The sequence below is a fragment of the Pteropus vampyrus genome, unplaced genomic scaffold (assembly GCF_000151845.1).
Source record: "Pteropus vampyrus isolate Shadow unplaced genomic scaffold, Pvam_2.0 Scaffold167, whole genome shotgun sequence".
Taxonomy (NCBI): Eukaryota; Metazoa; Chordata; class Mammalia; order Chiroptera; family Pteropodidae; genus Pteropus; species Pteropus vampyrus.
This window is the reverse complement of record NW_011888948.1, coordinates 2,083,345-2,106,418: the sequence shown is the minus strand read 5'-3', so window position 1 is coordinate 2,106,418 and position 23,074 is coordinate 2,083,345. Positions and strand designations below refer to the sequence as shown.

Below are 23,074 nucleotides of genomic sequence, written 5' to 3'. Positions count from 1 at the left end.
AGTTGGGATAGACAGAGTTTCAGGGAATCCTCTGGGCAGAACAACCTATGTTATCCAGTTTGATGATGACTCAGCTATGGCGGTGTCTTGGCTATAGCGGTGCTGTGTCCTGTGCACTGGGAGTGGGGTAGGGCTCAACAGGGAACAATGGATACTGCCAGCACTTCTATACAGAGCAAGTCTCACCTCGGCCCTCACTCCAACAATGTCTTCCTGTAAGTCCCTGGAGCCCCCTGCACGCAGCCAAATTGGCACTGGTGCTCAGAGCGAGCAGGTTCGGCACTGTGAAAATCCGCTTACGGACAAGGCCCCTTTAAGAGGCGTCTGCTGCTGCTGCTGCGCAACCTCTGTCTCTCTCAGCCACTGAAGACGGGGCAGCCCCACGTCCTCGCTCCCTCTTACCTTCTGCCATTGCAGGGTGCTTTCTTGGATTTCTCCCTAGTATGGTCTGTTCATCAATATCCCAGACAATTTTTTCTTGCTGCTGCTCCTTGTTTCCATCACGACTTTGATTTGGTCACCAGAGGGATGAACAGAGCCTCTATCATCTATGCCATTTTTTCCCCTGCTTCCTAAGTGGTCTCCCATCCAAGTACTAACCAGGCCCGACTCTGCTTAGCTTCCGAGATCAGACGGAGTCGGGCTTGTTAATTTTTATTCATTTTTTTAAATGAATAAAAATCTTGAACAGACTTTTCACAAAAGAAGGCATAAGAATGGACAACACATGCATGAAAATGTGCTTAACATCATTAGCTATCAGGGAAATGCAAATTAAAACCACAATGAGATATCAATTCACACCAACTAGAAGACCAAATGGTGGTGAGAATGTGGAACAACTGGAAGTGTCGCATTGCTGATAGAAATGTAAAATGGTTTAAAGATTTGAGAGAATTGTTGGGAAAGGTTTTTGTTTTTGTTTCAACATTAAAGACACATCTGCCTTGTGACCCCAAAGCTCCACTTTTAGGTATTTATCTAAGAAAAATAAAAATTTACGACCACGAAAAGATCAGTATAAGAATGTTTCTAAGAGCTTCAAACTGGAAATTATCTAATGTTCGCATTCACGAAGAGAAGACTGTATAAATTGTGATACAGTCTTATCTTAGAATAGTATGCAGCAATAAAAGAATAAACAACTGATACATGCAACAATATGGGTGAATCTCAAAAACATTGTGTTACATAAAGGAAGCCTGTTACAAAACAGGAAGTTCTAGAACGGCAAATTAATCTTTGGGGAAAGAAATAAGAAAGTGATTACCTCTACAGAGAGATTGGAACTAAACTGAAAAGGGACCCAAGATAATTTTGTGAGATAATAGAACTAGTCTATATTTATTTTGGATGACGGCTATAAGGATATATGTGCATGTCAATACTCATAGACATAGACACTTATCAGTCTTTTCTGTTGTATGTACATTATTCTTCAGTTTAAAAATAAAAGAGTATTTGATGCCTCTTTTCAGTGAGGTTCTCTCTATACAGATCAGAGTGGGGATTCACACTGGACCAGTCTTAGCAGGTGTTGTGGGGGACAAGATGCCACGGTACTGCTTGTTTGGTGACACTGTGAACACAGCTTCTAGGATGGAAAGTCATGGGCTTCCCAACAAAGTACACCTGAGCCCTACAGCTTACAGGTAACCATTTATTCATGGCTTACTTTGTCCTCTCTCTTCCAGAACTTTTAGATGGCATAGCAGCCATGGGATGGGGTAATGTAAGAAACCTGTGTTTTTCCTTCCATGCCACACTAGCTTACAGAAGACATTGTGTCAGACAATAAATATTGTTGAGCCTATGCTATAAGATGGTTTTTACTCTCAAGGAGCATATGATTTTTAGTGCAGGGATTGGCGAATTATAGCCTACAGGCCAAATCCAGTCTGCCGCTTGTTTTTGTAAATAAAGTATTATCGGAACATAGCCATGCTCTTAATGGCTATGGCTGCTTTCACATTACAATGGCAGAGTTGTAACTGTATGGCCCACAAAGCCAAAAATATTTACTATCTGATATTTTATAATTAAAAAAAAAAGTTTGCTAACCCTTGGTCCGGTGGAAGAGAGAGAAATATTCACAGATCATTATTTTAAAAGTGTAATAAGTACAAGGATAAAGATATTTATAAACCGATACTTAAGTATTGTTCCTTGAGAACTTACAAGAGGTCACATTCTGTCCTAAGTTCTTTTATATATGTTAGTTCATTTACTGTTGCAACTGCTCCCTGAAGATACACATTATCATTATTATCTACAGATGAGAAAAATCGGGCACAAAAAGGTTGGTAAGTGGCCCCAGGTCACAACTAGACTAGGCAGGAAAAGAGCCCAGAGGCAACCCAGGGTATCAGGCTTGGAGGGAATTACAGTGTCTTATGGGAGCCTGGGGCAAAGGTGCCTAACTCAGGAAAGAAATTCTTTGTGGAGGAGGAAATTCCTGAGCTGAATCTTCAACAAAGAGTTCCAGAGTAAGACTTAGCCAAAACTGGGGTTATTAGGAGTGAAAAACAAACAGGACAAACACAGATGTAGAATAAATGCAGTGAACTACAAACAATTTAGCTTTCTGGGGTGGAAAATATGAAGCAGAAAGTGGTGAGAGCTGCATGTGCATTATTGTAGGGCAAGCTTACACTGTAGGTGAGGTAGAGCCCCTAAGGAGTGTGAGGTCAGAGATGTTGGCAAGGTCAGGATTCTACTTGACACTGACTGTTCAAGATTGAGTAAGGACAGATTTGAGCCATCAGTAAATGGGAAGGAGAAGGCCCATTAGGAGTTTGGTTTGAACCAGAACATGGGTGATGGGAATTTGAGGGAAAGTAAAATCAGCTAAACTCAGTAATTGCTAGAAATGAAGGATGAGAAAGTGGGAGGCTCCTCAAATATCTCCTAGGTCTTCACCTTGGGTGACTAGGGCCTGAATCTTACCATCTGAAATAGGACACGAGGGATTCCAGGTCTTAGGAGCAGATATAGACTTGAGGTTTGAATTCTTTGAATTCAAAGGAATTGTGGAGCATCTAGGTAGAGGTACCATTAAATAGATAGATGAAATTTGCAGTGGAGTTGTTAGCTGGTATCTAGATTTGGAGTAAGCAACATATAGGTAGTAATTAAGCCATGGGAGTTGGTAAGATCACAGTGGAAAGAACTAACATTTAAGTTGCAGATAAAGAAGAGCCCATATAAAAGGTGGAAGAAATAGAAAAGAACTGAGAAATTCAGGGTAAGGAACACTCCTGTGGATATTTTTAGGGAGGTGGAATTGAACAAAAATGTCAAATATAGTAGCAGGACTGAAAAATAGTCACCAGAGGTTTGGGGGACACTATCAGAAGTGGTCGTGGTAGAATGGTGGGGCTAGACAGCTGAAGGATAACAGGAAGAGAGCATTTGCTTGAGATTAAAGCAGGAGATAGTCAAGTGACTTTTTGGTTCTTTTTAGGATGAAAGAGACCTTACCATGCTAGTAGGCTGAGAGGAGGATGTGAATAGAGAGGAAGCTCAAGAGGAAGGGGAAAAGTGGATGATGGGGCCAGAGCCTGAGGAGGCAGAAAGGGAGTATGGATGGGGGTCCCTGAATAAGACACCTCATTCTCTGAGATTAGGGAAAATGGTAAGTATAGTCAATGGGGCAAGAAGTTGCTTGACCTCACCTAAAACGGTTAAAATTTCACAGGTCAATTATATCACAAAGTAGGAGGCACGGTCAGCTGCTTGAGAGTGAGGACAGCAGGTGCCAAATGGGGGACGGTGAGGAGAGTGGTGAAGGTCCAAAACCCCTGTGAAACTGGCCAAGGACAAGGGAAGGCCGATGCGTGCTGAGATCTGGCTGAGGCAGCGGAGCGTGAATCTGAAACATTGCTAGTGAGCACTGTTCTGTGGTTTTTCTCCAATATCTCTCAGCAGCCAGTATATAAACATTTTGTAGTTCTTCCATAGCTGTCCCTTTTCATGCCCACCCCCCCCCCACCCCCATCCTCATCTTCTTTGGTTCCCTGGCAGCCATAAATCCTGGAGAAGCTTGAGTGGTTAGGATGAACAGGATGTCAACCTTGGGGCATATGGGGTGCTTGGGGAAGATGGAAAGAGGGCCGATCTCTAAGGAGCCTCCTGTTTCAGAACCATGTAGGGATGGTGCCCCCACAAGCATTGGGACGTGGTTGTGTAGGTGTGAGGGCTGCAGTTATGTGCGGTGCATTGGGGGAAGGAGAGGTGGTGGTTGGGTCATGAGGTCTTGGTGGGTGCCCCATGCTCTCCCTCTGCCTTTGGCACCCTGTTCAGAATGCCTCCTCCTTCGAGTCTGCCTTCTTTCCCTACCTGCCTCTTTGCTCCGCCTCAGCAGGCCCTGCTGATGTCTCAGAGTCCCCCTTCCTCTGTTGTGTGCCCTGCGTCCCAGACTTCTCCTCTCGCATTATCGGTCCCATTATAGTCAACTCTCGAGTTACAGACCTGTGTTCATTGATATCTGGTGCATTTTTCCCCCTCTATGCAGAGCCCTGGAAAATCAAGGATTTGAAATAATTGAGAGAGGCGAAATTGAAGTGAAAGGGAAAGGGAAAATGACCACATACTTTCTGATCCAGAATTTGAATGCCTCAGAGGATGAGATAATGGGGAGACCTCAAACTCTGCTTCATCACAAAGGTGAGCAAAAGAGAGGCCTTGTCACGGGTGTCGAATGTTTTCCCCACTGACAATGTTGGCTGTGTTTAGCGTGGACATTCGGTTGCAGGGTCAGTGTGGGTTATCATCTCTCCCCACCAACAAGCTGGGGCCTTCCGTTTGGTAATAGCTCCCGAGGATCAGTGCAACCATTTTGCCCTGAACACTATTCTCTTGAATCCTGGGTATTATGATGTTCCTTGAGCTGGGCTGATGGACCCAATCTAAGGGCCCCTCAGTGCATTCATTATTAAGGTTCTTCCCTGACCTAGACAGGGGCTTTTCCCATCAATCTCTCCTGCAGCTGGGGGATGATTTCTGAGGCTTTCCTCACACACTGGAATCTTCTATTTTTTTCATTTTCTGCGTGTTTCCAAAACTCTAAAGGACAAAACCTATGACTCACCCAGCTCCAGGAATGACAAGAGAATGAGTTCAGGTTAAACTCACCTAGTGCTAAGCTGGACCAAGGATCACCATCCGGCTCACGGTGCTCAAAATAATCAGCAGCTGGAATTCAACAAGGGGGTGTCCATCAGCTGCAAGGCGGATCCCACCCACCCCAGGCGGTCAGGACCCCTTAGCAACGACCCCGGTTAATGCTGGGAAATGCTGACCAGAAGGGGAAACCCAGTAGCGGGAGGCAGCCCTTCCTGAACCTCTTAAGCAAACTGGAGAATGACATGGATTCATTTTGACAGGACCTAATCTTTAGCTGCTCCAGGGTCCTGAAAAGAAAATTTCTAATTCCAGAGATTTCTTGTACATAGTTAATACACACAGAATGTCTCTTTGGGACACGGAATATGGTTATTATTTTTAAAATTGGGGCTATACCAATGAAGAGATGGATATTTAATAAACTTTTAAAATTGTTTTCATAGTGTTTTCATTCTAATACCAGCTCGGCTTAGTGTCCCTGTGAGCTGTGATTGGCTTCGGCCACATTTTACTGATGCAGATACTGAGATAGAAAGATATAAACTAAAAACTTAGAAGTAACTGGATAATAAAAAGCAGGAGCTACCCTCGTTAGAGCTTTTGGTCTCTGAACTTCCAAGGCCCTGGACACCTTGTCCACCAGCATTACCCTCTCTCTCACCATGTCCTCACTATAGTACGGAGGGGTTCTAGAGATGATAAATAAATATTTTTTTTCTAATTTGTTGTCAAAAATGGGCAAAGTAAAAGGATGGGGAAGTGTTTTGCCACCTGCTCGTAGGAGAGAGGAAGACAGAGCTGGAAGCTTTAGCACAGGACGGGGCAGAATCTTTCTTGGAAGGTGTGCCTAGCTCAAACCTGATACTTCTCTCTCCTATTCCCACTGCAGGCGTTCCCAAACTTTCCAGTTTAAGAAACAGGATTCTAGAACAGGGTCTGGGTCAGTAGACGCTAACCCACTCTCAGTTCTGAGCTGGAAAAACAAAACAAAACAAAAACAACCAAATAGAAATGAGTAACTGAAGACTGTGAGAAAAAAGAGGGAGAGAGGATGAGCAAAGAGGCGGGTGGCCCCTCCCAGACTCTAAACAGTGTCTCTGTGCAGACTAGGGAAAGGCACCCCTTTGCGAGTAGGTAGCCCCAAGACATGGCTTATAATAGAGGAAAGCCATCCCTTCCTCTGGGCTGATGCAGCTGATCCTGAGTCTTTCCTGAAGAGAAGCGGCCTAACCCTGTGTGGACCCGAGAGCTGGGGATCTTGGTCTCTTTTCTTTTCATGCTTCTGTACATTTCCCTCTCCTCTTTCTCCACCAGCCTAGGATTTCCTGCAGTGAGCCTCAGCTGTCAGGCTCTGGGGAAGGGGTTGTCTGCCTCTCCAAGCCTGCCCTCCCATCCCCCCTGGAGTGCAGCGCTGGAGACCCCAGCCGGAGCAGGATGCCAGTGCTGACATGGCTTTCTAAGTGTCTAAGCAGCTCGAGAATGTGACCCCCGTTAACCTCCAGGGGCAGAGTCTCTCAGAGCCAGTGAAGGAGGAGGGGATTCAGAAACACTAATATGCATGCTAACGCTCTTCTCAAATTGGCCTCTTTCCTCAGATTAGCTCCCAAAGGACACATGTACTGGCTTTTCAGGTGCTTTGAGGGAGGTGTGGAAGAAAGACTAAGAGGATGAATCTGAGGTGATTCAAATGTGCTGAGAATTTGTTGCAGCCTGCAGGCGTGCAGCGGGAGGGGACCTCAGCAGCACCCTTCCTGTGTCCGCGTGGGTGAATACCCCTCCCCCTGGCCCCTGTCCACCTAGCACGAAGTTACTCAGGAGGTAACAGGAACAAGAAAAGATGGCGTCCAGGAGAGCTCCTCCTCAAACTGTCCTCCTTTTCCCCCTTTTGTCCTCAGAAGCAGGTGTATGTCTTCTTCCAGGTGGTGAATGCATTAAATGTATTAAGTGTCCTGCAGCTTTCTCAGTAGTAACATTTAACAGTAGGAACCTCTGTCTGTCTGGTCTTTCATATGATGGGAAATGAAGAAATACCCAGGGGCTGCTGACGTCAGAGGCATTGAAGAAAGGTCTCCCACCTCTGCCGCTCACAAAGTCTGCTTGCACATCATTCTTAATTTTCCTTCCCTTCACACTTTTTTGCAGAAGCAAGTACTCAAGGAAGTCAAGACAGCAAAACTGTTGCCGTCATGAGGTATGCAGACAGCCTCCCCCAAAGTGATGCAGCAGATGGTGAGTACGTCAGGCCAGTGACAAAGACCCCAGTGCTGTGTTGCATGTGAAGAGAATTATAGGTTCAGAGGGATGGTTAACGGGGGGTGGGGAAGCTTAGGGCAGAATGCTTCTGACTGGTTACTCATTATATTTTGAATAAATTTTTTTTAGTGCTCCCACGACCCACTCACCTCACCCCAGGTGTCCTGGGGTGGGGAGGGGGCTGATTCTGAACCCTCTATGCCCTTCTCCCAAAGAATCTCCAATACTCAGAAAAATATATTAGTCTCCATGCATCCACTAAACGAAGTTACTGTGGACACTGTGCCCTCTGTGCATGCCTCCCCTTAATAAGGGATGCTGGAGACTTCCTCGCCATTCCCACCATGTGGGGCTTCGTAGAGAGCTCAGAGCACTGGCACTGCCACAAGCCATAGGCTCAGCGACCCCTCTTCTTCACTTCATCCCTGAAGGTGGTAGGGATGGGAGGTTTCTCTCAATTTATGCCTACTCTTGACTGTCTTAGTGAGCCATTCAGCTCCCTCAAGTGCTGTTCTCAGGACTGACACAGCTGGGTTTGAAGATGGGTCACAAAGGAGTGATGACGGACTGGGGACGGGCCTGCAGAATGAATTAGTGTAGCTGCAGCCCCCACACCTCTCCTTTCTGGCTTTGTGCAGCCACTGCCGCTCTTCCTGTTTCTAGAAACCCCATGTTAAGTGACCCAGATGGAGTTAAGCTTTGAGACAAGGCAGTAGTGTGTTGTTACAGAGGACAACGTCACAGGGATTTCTCAAAAACCATCCCTGGTCACTGAGACAGTTTCATACAACAATGAGACAATCCATGTGAAGAGTTAGAACAGTTTAACAATCTATATAAAGAGTTATCTATTGTTATTTTTATTAGACGAGATCTCTCAGATTGGGTATCACTTGAGCCTTTGGCATTGGGCACTGCCCAGATGCCTGAAGACTTCCCTCTAGTTTGATCCTAGAATCTGTTCAATTTTGGTGAGAGGAGGCAGAGCAAAACTTCCCACATTCTGATCTGGGGTCAGGTGGGATCTTGGATTCTGGGAGGTGAGAAGCTCAAAGTGGACTTCTGCCATAACGTAGAGGCATTCCTCCCTTCCCCATGCCCTGCTTTCTTATAGTTACATACTTCTGACAATGTTCAAGCCTCGAGTAGTCATCCATTGCTATTACAGTGTGGAATTGCAACGTTCATAGATTCATTTAACAATGTCGCTTGGAAAACTATTTATCTTCCAGGAATACAGAGGGTTGAAGCTGGGCACTACTGTGGGAACTATGATGTTCCTTGAACTAGACACATGAAGTCTCTGCCTCAGACAGCTTGCATTTTAGTAGAGGGAGACAGACAACATGTAACAAAATAAAAGAGGTCATTTTAGATAGTGATAAATGGTAAGAAAATTAAACTAAGTAATGAAGAAGAGGGCCAGTGAAGGCTTCCGTGAGGGAGCAGCGTTTAAGCTGAAAGGCACATGAAGGCAGACCCAGGCATGTGGCTATCTGGATAGGGGCTTCCAGGCAGCATCATGCTCCAAGGCAGACATGAGCTCGGCAAGTTCAAAAGAGAATAATAAGAAGGCCAATGTATCTAGAGAGGAGTGGGAGAGGAAGGGAGCAGTAGGGGATGTGGTCAGAGAGGTGGATAGGAGCCTTGGACAGTCTGGCCTTGAGCTTCACTATCCACACACAAAAAGGAGCATGAAGTCTGGGGCAGGTGAGGAGCTGCTGGGCCTCCACAGGGACATTGGAAGGAGAAAGGTCTTTATCATTGGTATTCCTAAATGGCTGTTCCATAAACAACTCAGAGGGGGAGGTCTAAGAACCCCTTATGCTCCAGGCAGGTGAACAAATTCATGTACCAAACTCCTGCTGCCTGGGGGTCCCTCCACAGGAGAAACCACCCGAGCTGGGCAAGGCTGAGCATTTTGCTCAGGTGGGTGACAGAAATTTCTTTATAGGGACCCTGATTCAGTACCTCTTCTAATTGTTGATTTCTTGGAAGAAAAATCAACACCAACTGCTAGAGAAGGAGAGACAGGCCACCTCACTTTGGTGGGGATGGGGAACTGGAAAGGTGGGGAACTGGCACTTGTTGGGTAACTACTTTGTGCTGAGCATTTTACCTGCATGATCTCATTGGATGCAATAGTCCCCTGACCATTCCCATAACAGAAGTGAGAAACAGAGTTCAGAAAGATTATACGATTTATATAAGGCCCCACAACTAGTAAGTCGAAGAAGTAGAACTTGATCTTCAGGCTTATTTGTCTGGGGCAGACCATGTCCATGCAAGACTTTGTTGAGTAATAGACCAAAATGATTTCACAGTTTCTCCCAGCCATGTTTCTCTCAGATCCTCTGGGCCCCATCGGAACAGATTTCTGATTTTGGGGTATCGTTAGCAGATATGTTAATTGGGAAGAGCTGACACACTGTGAGTGACTGACATAAGGTGCAATGTGAGCCAGGGGCTTGGAGAAATGAGAATAAAGGCAGCTGGACCGTTGACCCTCACTCTAGCTACTCAACCAAGACCTATCAAATCAGAAATTACTTTTAACAGCTTCCCTAGGTAATTTGAGTTTGAGTTTACCATGACACAGGGTTCTTCCTCATCTCTGATGGTTGGCAGCAGATACAGACTTTAACCTTGAAGTATTCATGTCACCTGCTCTCAGGGCCTGCCTTTTCATTGTGGTTTAGGTCCCAGTTCCTGTGAGTTTTCGACAGTAGCTGATAATGTCGTGCTTAGCTCTGAGGTAGGCGAAGGCTGCCAGAGGGTCACTGCAGAAGCCCCCACTCTCACCTCCAGCCCTAGGGCCATTATATCTGCCTCCTATGTGGTTGTGATTATAGAAAACTGTTTCCATCAGTAGCCAAAACCTGTCAAGACTAAAGATTAAATGGCTGTTGGATCTCACTTCCTCAGGTATCTATCTGCTTGTTTTCTGGACTCTAGGCAGTGGGAGGACATTTCAGGCTCAATTCATTGATCATATCTTCCATGAACCTTACTAGGTTATCACCTAGTTGACAAACTTATGATGGTTTTCCAGGGGCCTTTCCATCTGACTTGGCTCCCTGGTGTGCAAAGCAGGTGCTCCCCTATGTGGACTCTTGCTCATGAAAAAATACCTCAGAGCCTTGGCAGCACACACAGCTGTGGTGGCAAGGAGCACACCACATGGACCCCTCTCTGAGAGCCAGCTGAGATGTGATGCTCTCCCCTTCCTCTCGCTCTCTTTAAAAAGGAAGCCTCATTGAATGCCCGGGAGGCCAAGCCAGCGTTTGTCTGCAGGGCAATAAGAAGCACTCCAGGGACCCAGGCCTGCAGACTGCACCCAGGACCTCATTTGCACTTCAATAACATGCTTTTCTTTCCCTCCACTATGTATTTGGGTGTTAGATGTGTCAGTGGAAAAACTCCCCAATGCAATTAAACGGGAGTATTGAGCCAGAGTGAAATCAGTGTGTGTTGACTCAGATATTTAAGCAACCATCTTTCAGTATTGACTAAAAAATTGGCCTTCCAGCTGTCCCTGCTGGCAGGCTCTACTGGCATCTTGTCAGACCCCTGTTCATGTGTTTTTTGAATTTCCACTTGCTTCAACTTGTCTCCCAGTGATTACAAGAATAGGTGCCAGGCTGACCTGTGTACAGCACTTAGGTAAGTAGCCCTGGATCCTCTCTGTGGGTGACCCCTCCTTATAAATCACAGGCGGAGGGTGTCCACTTGCTGGGTTCATGGCAGGTTAAGTCAGTATGGAGGACTTCTTACACCAACTTCTAATTGTTCCTCTGGAAAACATTAGAGGCAAGGGTCTCTCTCCTGACTGAGCTCAGGGTTTAGTGGTCCACTTGCTGGGGGCAGTTACAGATTCGTCCAAATGGGACTCCACCTTCCCAACAAGAAGAACTTTCCTACCATTGGCAATCCCCATCCATGGGTGATTCCTGGATGGGTTTGTGGTCCGTTATTGTCAGATCCGTGCCCCTGACCTTGCAGTCTTGACAATACAAGCGCTTTTCCCGGACTTGTCCAGTGACCTGGGGTCCAGCTAGAACCAGATTAAGGAGCCTGGGCCCCTAGTCATGGCCTTTCAACAGCCTTTCTGAGGACTTCATAAGTATGGCTGTCAAGCCCCCCTGATCTTTTTTACTTGGAGCTGATGCATGATCTGTTTTTAACCTTGGGCTTTCTAGAAGTTGAGCTGTTAACACAGCAATGTTCTATAGATGGAAGCTCGCTTCATTTTCCTCATCACAAAAGCTGAAGTCATAGAGTGCCTGCTTTCCGGGGTCGCTTTGAGGAATATATAAGATATTATGTATCATCTGAAAACTATAAAGTGATGAAAACATGTCGGGTATGCCAACCGCTTAATCACTTAGGGACCCTTTTGTTGGGAATTCATTCACTTAACAGATGCAGCAGTCTTGGCACAAAACTATAAGAGGTGCTATAGGGGTTTAAAAAAAAATAAGAATGATCTGCTGCCCACAGGGCCTTTAGATCAGTAGGCAGAAGGAGATCCACCAGCTGAGTGCAAGGCGCCACAGGGCCAACGGCGAGCACAGGCGATGCTGGCTGTGTCCCAAGGACGTGGAAAACCTCTAGGAGAAGGTGTAGGGGATGGCGGGAATAGGTACAGTAAGGATGTGGCCTCTGCTCTGATCTCTAGGGAAAGCAGGGGCTTTGGAAGCTGGAGATCTCGTCCTCCAGGGTGTGGCCTCTTTTGCCTAGATAGACATAGGAGGCAAGGGGATGGGTGATTCTAGAATGGTGACCCCTCCTGAAACCTGGAGGCTCCATTGCACCCTTTTTATCACTAGGATAAAATTCTTTCTCTGGTGGAGTTTTCCTCCAAAAATATCACTCCTTTCTCTGTTCACCCTTCTTGTATGGTCAACCTGCCCTTCCCCCAGAGCAGGTAGACTCATTATAAAATTAACTCAGATGGAACCAAGTGGAAGGAGATAAATTGTCTTCACACATGGAGACCAAACAGAGTAAAGACCAGGACAGGGACAGGCTGAGAGGCTTGGAGGGATGGGGCACCCAGCAGCAGGCCCTATGCTGGAAAGTATCAGGACAGGTGAATCCTGGACAACTGAGACAACCCGACCGAGATTCTGACTTCAGGCTCAAGCCAAGCCCCCAGCCCCAGTCATGGAGAATCACTATTGAAACCAAGATGTGGTTTCCCATATCGTATTCTATCTAGGAGGTTAGAAATAGATTCAGAAATGCAGATAAGGAATTATTTTAATTGCAAATGTAAGAATTCCTTCTTGTAACCCCAAATTTAATTATTTATGACTCGCAGAGCCATAAACAACAGTTGGGCAACCACCCAAATCCCACCTATATTTCTCGAGGTAACAGCATTCCCCAAACTTCGTGTTGCACCACTACACTCCCCAAGTTCACATTTGAGAGCATGGCTCACATGATGATTGTTTTCCAAAGAGATTTCTTCTGCGACCACTCATTTACTCTGTTTTTAATCTATATTGGAATTGTTTCTGTGCTGTTTTAATTCTTTACTGGGCTGTGTTGGTTTGCTCAACTAAAGATAACTTATTTGTTTATTTACGCTATAGAAGGAATGTTTAATTATTATTCTTAAAAACAGAAAGTGCGGATAAACCAAAAGAAGATAACAAAAGCACCTGTAATTCCATCGCCCAGAAAGATACTGTTAAAATCGTAGTGCCTATCTTCCTAGACGTGTGTGTGTGAGGGTGCATGCATATGTGTGTACATATATACCTTTTCTTACAAAATTGAGATTATCACACCTACACTGTTTTGTAACTTGGCAGGTCATGAATTTCTTACCTTTGAACATTTAAACACATTTCGAAACAGAGGAGGGAATTTTTAAAAAGGCATAATGTGCTTGACATGGTACACTCATTTCCCATGAGACTTGTGCTGCCACACAACAAAAGCCATGTTTACTTTGTACCAAAAGCGGAAATCCAATTATCATGACTGTCTTCTCATTCATGACACATCTGTGGTGACCCCGCTATTCTGTGATTCCTGAAGTTTCCTCTGAATTTTCCAAGACAGGTTAATCTCATTCCTTTTAGCTTTGGTGTTTAGGTTATTCCAGGTGTCTAGATATTAGTAATCCATGGAAGATGTGCATTTCAATTCTGAATTAATCAGAAAACCTAATTAGCTATAATGCTATTTTCCCAAGCTGCACAGTAATGAGCATTAACTATATGAAAATGATGGTGCTGATAGAGAGTTGTGAGCCACAGTCTTGTGGGAATGAAAGATGATGTATGGGAATTCATCTCAAGTAAACAAGGAAATTCTTCCACCATCTGGATTGTGGAATTAGATTGGGGTTAAAATGTCAAATATATATGTATAGAAATTCCAAGAGAGTCTTGTAATTCTGTGCTGGCCACGTCTTTTGTGAATCATCAGGAGGCAGCGACTCAAATCCCTGGAGTCGTATTTGGCCTGTTCGGCTTTCGATATACCATCTCAGTTCATTGCCCAGCACAGTCCTGCCTGGTCATCTTTTTTCTCCCTGTTGGTCAGAGAATTTTTCCTCAAGGAGAGAAAAGGGAAAAAGGAAAATGAGTTTAATAGGAGTACAAGAAAAATAGGAGTAGAAATGGAGAAGGAGGCCCACAGATAAGATATAAGCGAGAACATGAAAAATGGCCAGGTTACAAGAAAGAAAATGTGTTGAAGAGGTAAGATAAATGAGTCAGCAATCCACAAAGCTACGTGGACAAGGTCTGGAGAAGTTAGAAGGAAGAAAAATATGAAAAAGTGTTGAATGAAGGGGAGACGAAGAGATCTGAGAAATATTACCTTCCAAAATTCTTTGTGAGAAGTTAAGCCAGAAAAGAAATTATTCGCCCTGGTTACACAGAAACCCTGTGCTGTCTGGAGGCAGGAGCACATGGTCCACAGAGCCTGAGTGTCGCTAGGTGACGGGGTGAAGTTTTCCTTTGCTACATTTCCTCCTTTTTCTTTTTCTTCTTTTTCTTTTTTAGCAACTCTAACCCCTTTTGGTTCAGTTTTTATTTTTGTTAGGGGTAACCCCCACTTTTGGTACAATTACAAAGTCACGAAACAAATAAGTTCTGGGATCATAGTACTATTTCGTAGAGATTTTCTCTCACAGGTTCTTGTAATGTTTCTATGAGTTGAGTGAGAGACAGATGTCTTGTTTAGCATCCTTTTACAGCTGGAGAAACTGAGGCATGGGGAGACGTTAGATGGAGCACTCATGGGCAGTTATAGACCTGGAGGCAGATAGCCATATTTTCTCAATAGGAAAAAAATCACATTTCTATCTATAATCAACTCCTTTTTCTTTTATTTGCAATGATACCAAAACAAAACTGATCTCAGACTTTACAAACATACTGTCCTTATCATTTATCCTGCTTGTTTCCATCTTTGAAAAATTCAATTCCTTTTAAAGGTATAATAGTGCTTACATCTCAAAGAAAAACAATACAGTAATAAACTGTAATTGAAAATGAAAAGAATAAAGAGTATTTGGAGAAATAAAGCTAGTATAGAATTAACAAAAAACAAAAACTAAAAACCCCTATCTGAATAATTAACAATTTTCAAAGATATTGCTGAACATGAATTAGTCTTTGGGGGGTGGCGGTGGGAGTGGGGAAGATGTGCTGTAGTGCTCAATGAACATGTAGCTAATGAAAGCTCCACTTACTCAACTCCAGTTTGGTCTTATCCTATAAAACTGCACATTTGAGGGTTTTATGAACCGTGTTTCCTTGTCGGATTAGCCCCAATTTATGCATGAGCTAAATACTGCATATGCATCACCACCTGGAGTTGCCCCAGCGACCTGGCTCTAGGTGTCCCAGGAGCTCCCTTCTTTTCCCAAAGATCTTCCTGAGTTTTTACCTCATTCGGGGCCTGAAGCTTGGAAGAGACTGGGGAGAGGTTCCAGTGGCCCGGATGTTTCCACGTGTGTATCATCACTTATGTTCATTCATGACCAGTACATTAGCACATTGAGCTTTGACTCAGTCTAATTGTTTGTGCTGAAAACTACTCACTGCTCTTTGGTCTTCAGACAAAGTTAATCACTGACCCAGGTTCGGGAAGATGTCTGAGGTGCTAACAGCCCCTAATGGTGAAAGAAGTCATTTGTTCATTTGAGAACAGAGGGCTAAAGATAGAAGCCCTCCTGCATTTCCTGATTTCTAGAACAGTTGCCTCAAACCTCATGCGTAAGCTTCTCTGAACTTGAATGTCTCTGGAACAATGATTAGTGTAAAACACATGAGAACGATGACTAAAATCTAAGGTGCTAACCTTTCCAAATGAAGCTGCAGGGGGAGCGGGAAGCAGAGGCTGTGTCTTCCACGCAGGCTGGTTTCCACTCCTTCTCTGAGTCTTGCTCCTTCCCTCACAGTCCCAGTGGTCGTGCTTTTCCAGTGCCTTCTCCCTGGGCTCCTTTCCATATGTAGAAATAAGAATCAGCATCTTTGAGTTTGTACTCTACGTGGGGCACTGCATTAATCGCTTTGCATAAATCATCTAATTTAATTATCACAGCAACTGTGGGAGGCAGGTGTAATCATAATCAATTTCCCCGCTTTTCAGATGAGGGCAAATGAGGCCCAGACAGGGTAAATTAGGAGCAGTGGCTGTGCTGGGCGCGAACCTCAGCCTGTGTGACATGATGCTCAGACGTCTTAGGCATTCACAGAGCAGCAAGTCAGGAGGTTCAGTGCTGTTATATGAGTTACACACAAGTAAAGGTGTGGTATGTGATGAAAAACATGACACGGTATGGGACAAAAGAACTAATATATCAACAAGGCTGAGGTCTGTGTGTGCCTTTTCTGCCTGGGCGGTGAAGACATGCCCCTGCCCAGTGGGGAGGGAAGGAAGCCCCTAGGGCCCACGCTATGTTTTCTGGGGCCTGGCTCAGACAAAACCCCTGACTGCAGAGACCAGTCTGAGGCCTGACTGATTTGCTCACCTCGTTGTCTTTTTTCAGCTTCTGACAAATTAACACCTGAAGGGAGTCCAGTGGCCAGGCAGGACTCTATGGAGGCAGCTGACGGACAACCATCTTCAGATGAGACAAAGGCACATCCCTTGCCTAACAACACCCTGCCCTCTGGTTTCTGTGCGCTGCTGTAGCAGAGGGAAAGTGAACTCCTTGGCTTGGTTTTTTCCCCCAGTTTTATGGAGACAAAGAAAAATAATTTCTTTTCATTTCTCAGCTCAAAACTTCTTAAGCTGTGTCTCTTCCTCATTGTCCCTTTGAGAATAAAAGTCTAGAAATGAAATACAATCTTGACAAGTTTGGAAAATGTGCTTTTACATTCTCAGTTCAAAGCCAACCCCTACACTTAGAGATTTTGGGTCTTGCTTGTTCTCATAGATCACAAATTCGGCTGTGGGGCCTCTTCCTGTTTTCTTCTAGCAGAAGTGAATGCCTTTCATGCTCTCATCACTATGACTCCACTGAACCTTTGCCTCTGGGCAAAAGCCCCAGTGGCTGACTTCAGAGGACACCCTGACCTCGGAGCTCATCATACCCGGTGTCTTGTTTTAAATGATGCTTGGGGTGGGGGGGAGGGGCAGAGGGAGAGGAGAAAAGAGACCCAGACCTTCAGTTTATAAATCACCCCATAACACAGTCAGGATGTGAAAGGCACTCAGCCAGGGCTTGTGAAAGGAAATAATTTTCATTCCCAGCCCTGGAAATTACATGAAGCATTCCCTGGAGATGTGCTGAAAGGAAAATGGAGCGGGAAATGTGAAAATCACGGGAAGGGCAGAGTTAGGAGGGAGAGGGAATCAAGGCAGAGCACAGCCGGACACCCAGGTCCCTTGGCTGGCACAGAAAGCTCCTGCGCTGCTTCCAGCCACAGGCGCGGAAGCATCTTCTGCAACGGGGAGCGTTGGAAATGTTCTCTGAGGTGCGCAGGGGAGGCGGAGACGTGGGCTATGGACCACGCGTCGGCACTTGGTGACGGTGAGAAAGACGTGGGGTTTTTTGTTTTGTTTTGTTTTGTTTTACCTAAATAATAAAATCTTAAGGGAACATAATTTTCTAATTCATCCTTGTTAGGACCTTACTTGTCTCAAGAGGCATTAACTGTCTTTCGGCAATTCCCAGGAGGGCATGGGCAGGACCTGACTCTGTCCCAGCCAATGCCAGGGGCAGAAGGTAAAGGAGGGAAACAAGTGTCGAATTCCTTGTTTCAACCTCTAGACAACAGCAACTGGTCTTGGGTCTAGAAACAGGCAGATGCGAGCAGGAGTTCCGCAGGTCCACATCGACCAGGATTATACAGTGCAAAGTGCAGGGTCAAGAGATGTGGTTCTTGTCCTGAGTACACTGCCCGATGTCTTGGTATCTCAGTTTCACCAGTTATAAAATGGGGTTAGTGACAGCTGCCCTACCTTCCTCACAGGTGGTTTTGTTTGTTTGTTTTTGGTGAGGATTCAGTGAAATACAAGAACCCACAGAGAAATATGATACAGTAATCGTAACTACTAACATTTATTGACCACCAACCACGTGCTAGGCACTGGCTTCGCATGCATCACATGTTATTTCTGCTCCTGGCAACAACCCTGTAATAAGACAACCCTTTCACTTACTTGACAGACAAGGAAACAGAAATTCAGGGAGATTTGGTGGCCTGAGATCACGCCACTGGTGCTGGTGAATAGCTAAACAGAACACATGCCACTCTACGTTATTACATCGAAAAAGGCAAGAACCTGGAGGTGTGGAAGCCAGGTAAAGCCAAGTTTGAATCCTGGCTCTACCATTTACCAGCCATGTGCATTTGGAAAAGTTGCTGAACATCTCTGTGCTTCAGTGTCCCCTTTTTAAAACAGGAATGATCAGAGGACATGCCTCAGAGGGGTGCCATGAGGGTGCCATGAGGGATGTCATGAAATAAACACGAACCACTTAGAAGAGTTATGGACACTTAGTAAGCCCTCTTTAAATGCTTTTTAAAAAAATGCTTAAATTTTTATTTTTTAAAAACGCTCCTATTAAGTGGTCTTCCTGCTAAAGTGGGGGCAAGCAAAGACGATTCAGCTCACGATTCTTGTTATTTTCCCTGTATGCTTTCCTTCAAAATCCTCCAGCTCGGTTTAGAGCAAGAACCCAACCCAGGACTATGAACTCTGTTGGGTGGTAGCATTGCCTGAGAGATGAAGAGCAAAACACTTGTTTGGTGGAGTGGCAGCTTTTTGTTTTGTTTTTGGAGGGAGAAGAGCGGGAGCCTGGGGCTTTGGCTCCCAGCTGGCAGCCTGCTTTGCTTCCTTGGCCCCAACCAAATATGCCAGTTTAATGCTCAGCTATACCTAAGATTGCCAGAAACTGTAAAGCAGGTGCCCTAGCCCTGGTTGAAAATGGAGAGGATTTTGTTCAGTGTTTCTTATGGTTGAAATAATTGTTTCCAACTGTAAATGAATGACTGCATCCGGCATTTGGTATCCCTCTAGAGCCTACTATTTACCCTTTGGAGTAAACAGTGGTGGAGACAAACTTCAGGTGCCCAGGAAACCTTGCCAGGCCGCCGTCAGGCTCCGTGAACCTCTGGAACTCCCAGGGAGCATTCTTTCTTGGATGCGCCCCTCTGGGTTGGAGCCCTCAGGAGCCCCAGGCCAAGCTGGGCTGTGCGAACACCCACTAAGAGGGCAGAGTGGCTTACAGGACACCAGCACTGCTGCAAGCGCTGTGCTCCAACGCCCACCTCTGCCGTCTGCCTGACTTCCCCCAGCCAGAGGTCTGGCTGTCTCTCCAGATAACAGACTTTTGTTTACAGCAGTGAATGCTTTGCCTGGCCCGTAAGGCAGAATGTCTCCAGACTGAGTCCCCTCCAGGCTTAGGACCTTCGGGAGAGGGACTCTCTCACACCAAAAACCGGTTAGGTTCATTTTGCCGGGTGACCCTGTCTGGCTCCAGCCGCTTCAGCTCCCTCCACCCCAAGGCTCAGCCCAGGGGCACATCTGATCCAAGCAGATGATCAGTCTCGCTTCTGACCTCATCCAGCAGGCCAAAGACTATTATAAACTCACAGACCTTCAGCCCATTAAGAGAGATGGAAATTTTCATTAGTAAGAACTTGAAAACACTGTCCAAGGTGATCCCAGAGTTTAATTCCATGGCTTCTACAGCCGGTGCTGCCCCACCTCCCAACCTCCCACATACCAAGCCTCCGGAGGTAGAGTTCATGGATGTAGGTCGAGGCGGTAAGGATATGTCAGGGTGCCCCTTTGCCTGCCCTTCCTTCCTTTGTGGACATCCGAGCCCCATTTTTAAAATGCTCGAGCCTGGCCCGGGGCTGGCATCTCACCCCTTCCCTGGGCTATGACTGGCTCATTCTTTACAATGCCCCAACCTCCCCCCACCCCTCTTTTTTCACCCTTTCTTCTTTTCCAACTTTTCTTCAGCTCTAGTTGTATGTGAGAGAAAGAAGGCAAATCATGTGCCTGGCTGAGGAATGAGATCATTTCTCTCCCCTCTTAGCAGGCTTGCTGTCTGCTGGTCGGGGTGACTGGAAGAAAGCAGGAAAGCTCCATTTCCACAGAGAGCCATCTGGCTCCACCAGACTCACACTGATGCTAATTTGTTGGTTTCTTTTTCTTTATCCTTTTTGTTGTTGTTGTTCCTAAGGAACACTTCACTGCAGCTGTAAACTCAGACCCGGTCCGTCTGAAGGCAGGGGTTCATTTGGAGCACATACTTATTACAGCATTATGCCCCCAGCACCCCTGTCCCCTTATAGGTGTCAGGACCTCATTGTTATCATTGGTGGGTCTATGCCGTTGTAATGTCAGGGCTGTACTTTCAAATGGAAATCAGGCAATTATGCTCCACATGGAGAAATCTGACAGATGCAGAGGTTTTACACCACTGGCTGTGTCATGGGGATAAAGGCGGCCAGTGCTCCCAGGGGATGGTTAAATAAATAGAATATGTTTCAAGAGCACACACACAAAAAATCCAGGAATAATTAACTGCGTGATGAGAGTTCATAGATCCTGTGGCTGTTTAACTTCAGAATGTGTTAATGATATGTCAATGAACTGCTTAACTCATCCTTGTAAAGGCGTCATTAGAACCTATTACAATCTGCATTCAAACAGAGGCAGACGCTGCTCTGCGCATCTGTTTTCCAGTTTCCAAATGCAAAGCTTCGGAGTATTTTAACTTGTTTTGCTTCCCCCACATTGCAGAGTCGGGGTGAGGGAGGTGGGGGACTCCATTGAGCTTAAAGAGAAGAATGGCTGATAACAGCCTGATGCTCCCCTAACAGAACAGCTTCCTGTTACCACTCAGTGTTAGGTAAATAGGTGCTTGTGCAGGAAAATATAGCAACAGTATCACGGCTATTGGCTGAGTATTTGTTATGCGCCAAGTGCTGGCCAAGTGCTGGCCAAGTGCTCTAGTTCTGTGAGTGTGAGGCAGGTACTATTATTATCCACATTTTATAAACAGGGACACTGGCACCAGAGGTAAATGGAAAACCTGGGTTTTAGATCTAGCCTTGCCTGACTCTGATCTTAGCTCTCAACTGCTGGGTTGCACCCTAATGTTTCAACAGATAATAGGAAGAAAGATATACACTTGCTCATTCACTATTTATAATAAAGCACCCTATGTCAGACACATATAGTTTGAGCTAAACAAGAGACCTAAATAAAAGTTTAAACTTAAGTTTTTTCCTAAAATATACAGCTGTTTAAACAAAGGGTTAGAGCCTGAAACGTGCAGTAAGATTCAACATGCAGTGTGTCCAAAACTGGGTTTATATTAGCTTACATTACCAAAAGGTAGGGCGCCCCCAAACCCTGGCCATTTCTCTCTTCTGTTACAGAACAGAAAACTCAGCAGGCTTTGGTTCATGCCTTTGGACTTTCCCAGGTCCCAAAATTCCCTATTATGCAGCTGCCTTGGACTCCACGAAAGCTGATGCCTATTAGAATCGAGAAGAAAGGGAAGACATTTCATCTCTCAGAAAAAGTATTTTTAAACTAAGCATAGGACAAAGTAAATAAAATGGGTTTACATAGGAATTTTTAATGTTTTCACAGATAGAAAGTCCATTTGAAAGTCCACGAGGCCCCTTGTACTGAGAGTACATTAATCAAATAAAACTAGAGGTTTCAAGAGACAGAATGTCTATTAATTTGCTACTGACTAATAAACATCGGTTGCACACACAGCACCCTCCGGTCATAACTTGTTTTACCTCACCGAGGGTGGAAAAACATTTAAGGAGATTCAAAAACTTTTAGACCATCAGCTTTGTTTTATGTCAGGAAAGAATTAAATTTCTGCTTATGGAAAAATTAGTTTGAGTTTTTTCATCTCTATTAACACATTTGTTTGAAAATATTAGAATAATAAGCTTGCATTGTAGAAATAAATATCATTAAAGTATACGTTTCATTCAAGATCTTAATTAAAAAGGATTGAAAACACGAGTGATGATTACAAAAGAGACTGAAGTCACGAATCACTCAAGAATGGATCACTCCAGAGCTCAGCAAAGCAACAGGAACATCCTCCTGCCGGCGGGGCCGGCGATACTGACTCACCCACCGATGGAGCAGAGCCCTGCTCAACAGAGACCAAGGGCTAATGACGTGAGGGAAGAACATTGGAGCGAAGAAAATGGGAAAAAACAGTTAAAACTCAGAAATTTAACAAATTTTAAATCAAGAACTAAAATAGAGGTTAACCTCAAAATCTATGTCATGGCTCATGTCACTCAATCGGTTATGTCCATGATGTTATTAGCAGATAATATTTTTCCACAAAGAGTTTTGTTTAACAACTTCATGATAAATCTTTATCCATCAAAAAATATTTTAAATTAAGACTCTTAGTCTACAGCCATGCTACCCTGAACAAGCCCGCTCCTGTCTGATCTCAGAAGCTAAGCAGGATCGGGCCTGGTTAGTACTTGGATGGGAGTCCACCTAGGAAGACCAGGTGCTGTAGGTGTAAAAAGTAAAAAAATAAGAGATTGCAAGCTGACAAGGTCCTTGCAATCTGTGGGTCAACCAAGAGTTGCCTCACCTAAAAAATAAAAAAAATTAAAAAAAGAATCTGACCAAAAAAAAAAATCAATTTACAGAGAAATTTCTAACACTGTCCCAGATTCAGGAAATGCCATTTTGGTAGTTCAAGATGCCTAAATTTGCAGAGATAATTTTTTAACTAAACCTCAGGTGTCTGCTAATTTGCCTGTGATTAATGAGTATCAGAAACACACACACACACACACACACACACACACACACACACATGCTCATTTGTTATTTTGACTTCTCAAATATAAGAAAATATTTAGAAAACCATTTAAAATTCTTAGGGCCATTAATTTATTTTATCATAGAAAAACATTTAAAAGTCCACTGATTAAAGAGAAAATGTTGCCATTTTCTTCTCTTTTTCAACACATTTATTTGAAAATATTATTATAATAATCTTGTGATTGGGAAAATCAGAATCAACTTTGACCCAGCTCTTCCAAAAAATTGTGTGTGTGTGCATTTGAATATTAACTAGGCTCTCAGGTAACATATGCATTGTGACTTTGTATGTGACTATATGACTATATGTGCATATTACCATTAGCCATGCCACTTATTAGATGAGACAGCAGGAAGACTATATAAAAAACACAGG

The 23,074-nt window shown here is 44.6% G+C and overlaps 1 protein-coding gene and 1 pseudogene across 1 annotated transcript in view; both read left to right on the top strand.

Moving 5' to 3' along the window:
* Positions 1-16,655, top strand: part of LOC105298913 (guanylate cyclase soluble subunit beta-2-like) — an 84,632-nt gene extending 67,977 nt beyond the window's left edge. Inside the window, exons 14-17 of the mRNA XM_023536718.1 lie at positions 1,498-1,652; positions 4,514-4,665; positions 7,267-7,353; positions 16,397-16,655. Coding sequence (XP_023392486.1) covers positions 1,498-1,652; positions 4,514-4,665; positions 7,267-7,353; positions 16,397-16,542 — 540 coding nt within the window. The 3' untranslated portion in view covers positions 16,543-16,655. The remainder of the gene's footprint in view (positions 1-1,497; positions 1,653-4,513; positions 4,666-7,266; positions 7,354-16,396) is intronic.
* A 5,613-nt stretch (positions 16,656-22,268) lies between these two features.
* LOC111745876 lies at positions 22,269-22,387 on the top strand (annotated as a pseudogene).
* Positions 22,388-23,074: the final 687 nt, after the last annotated feature.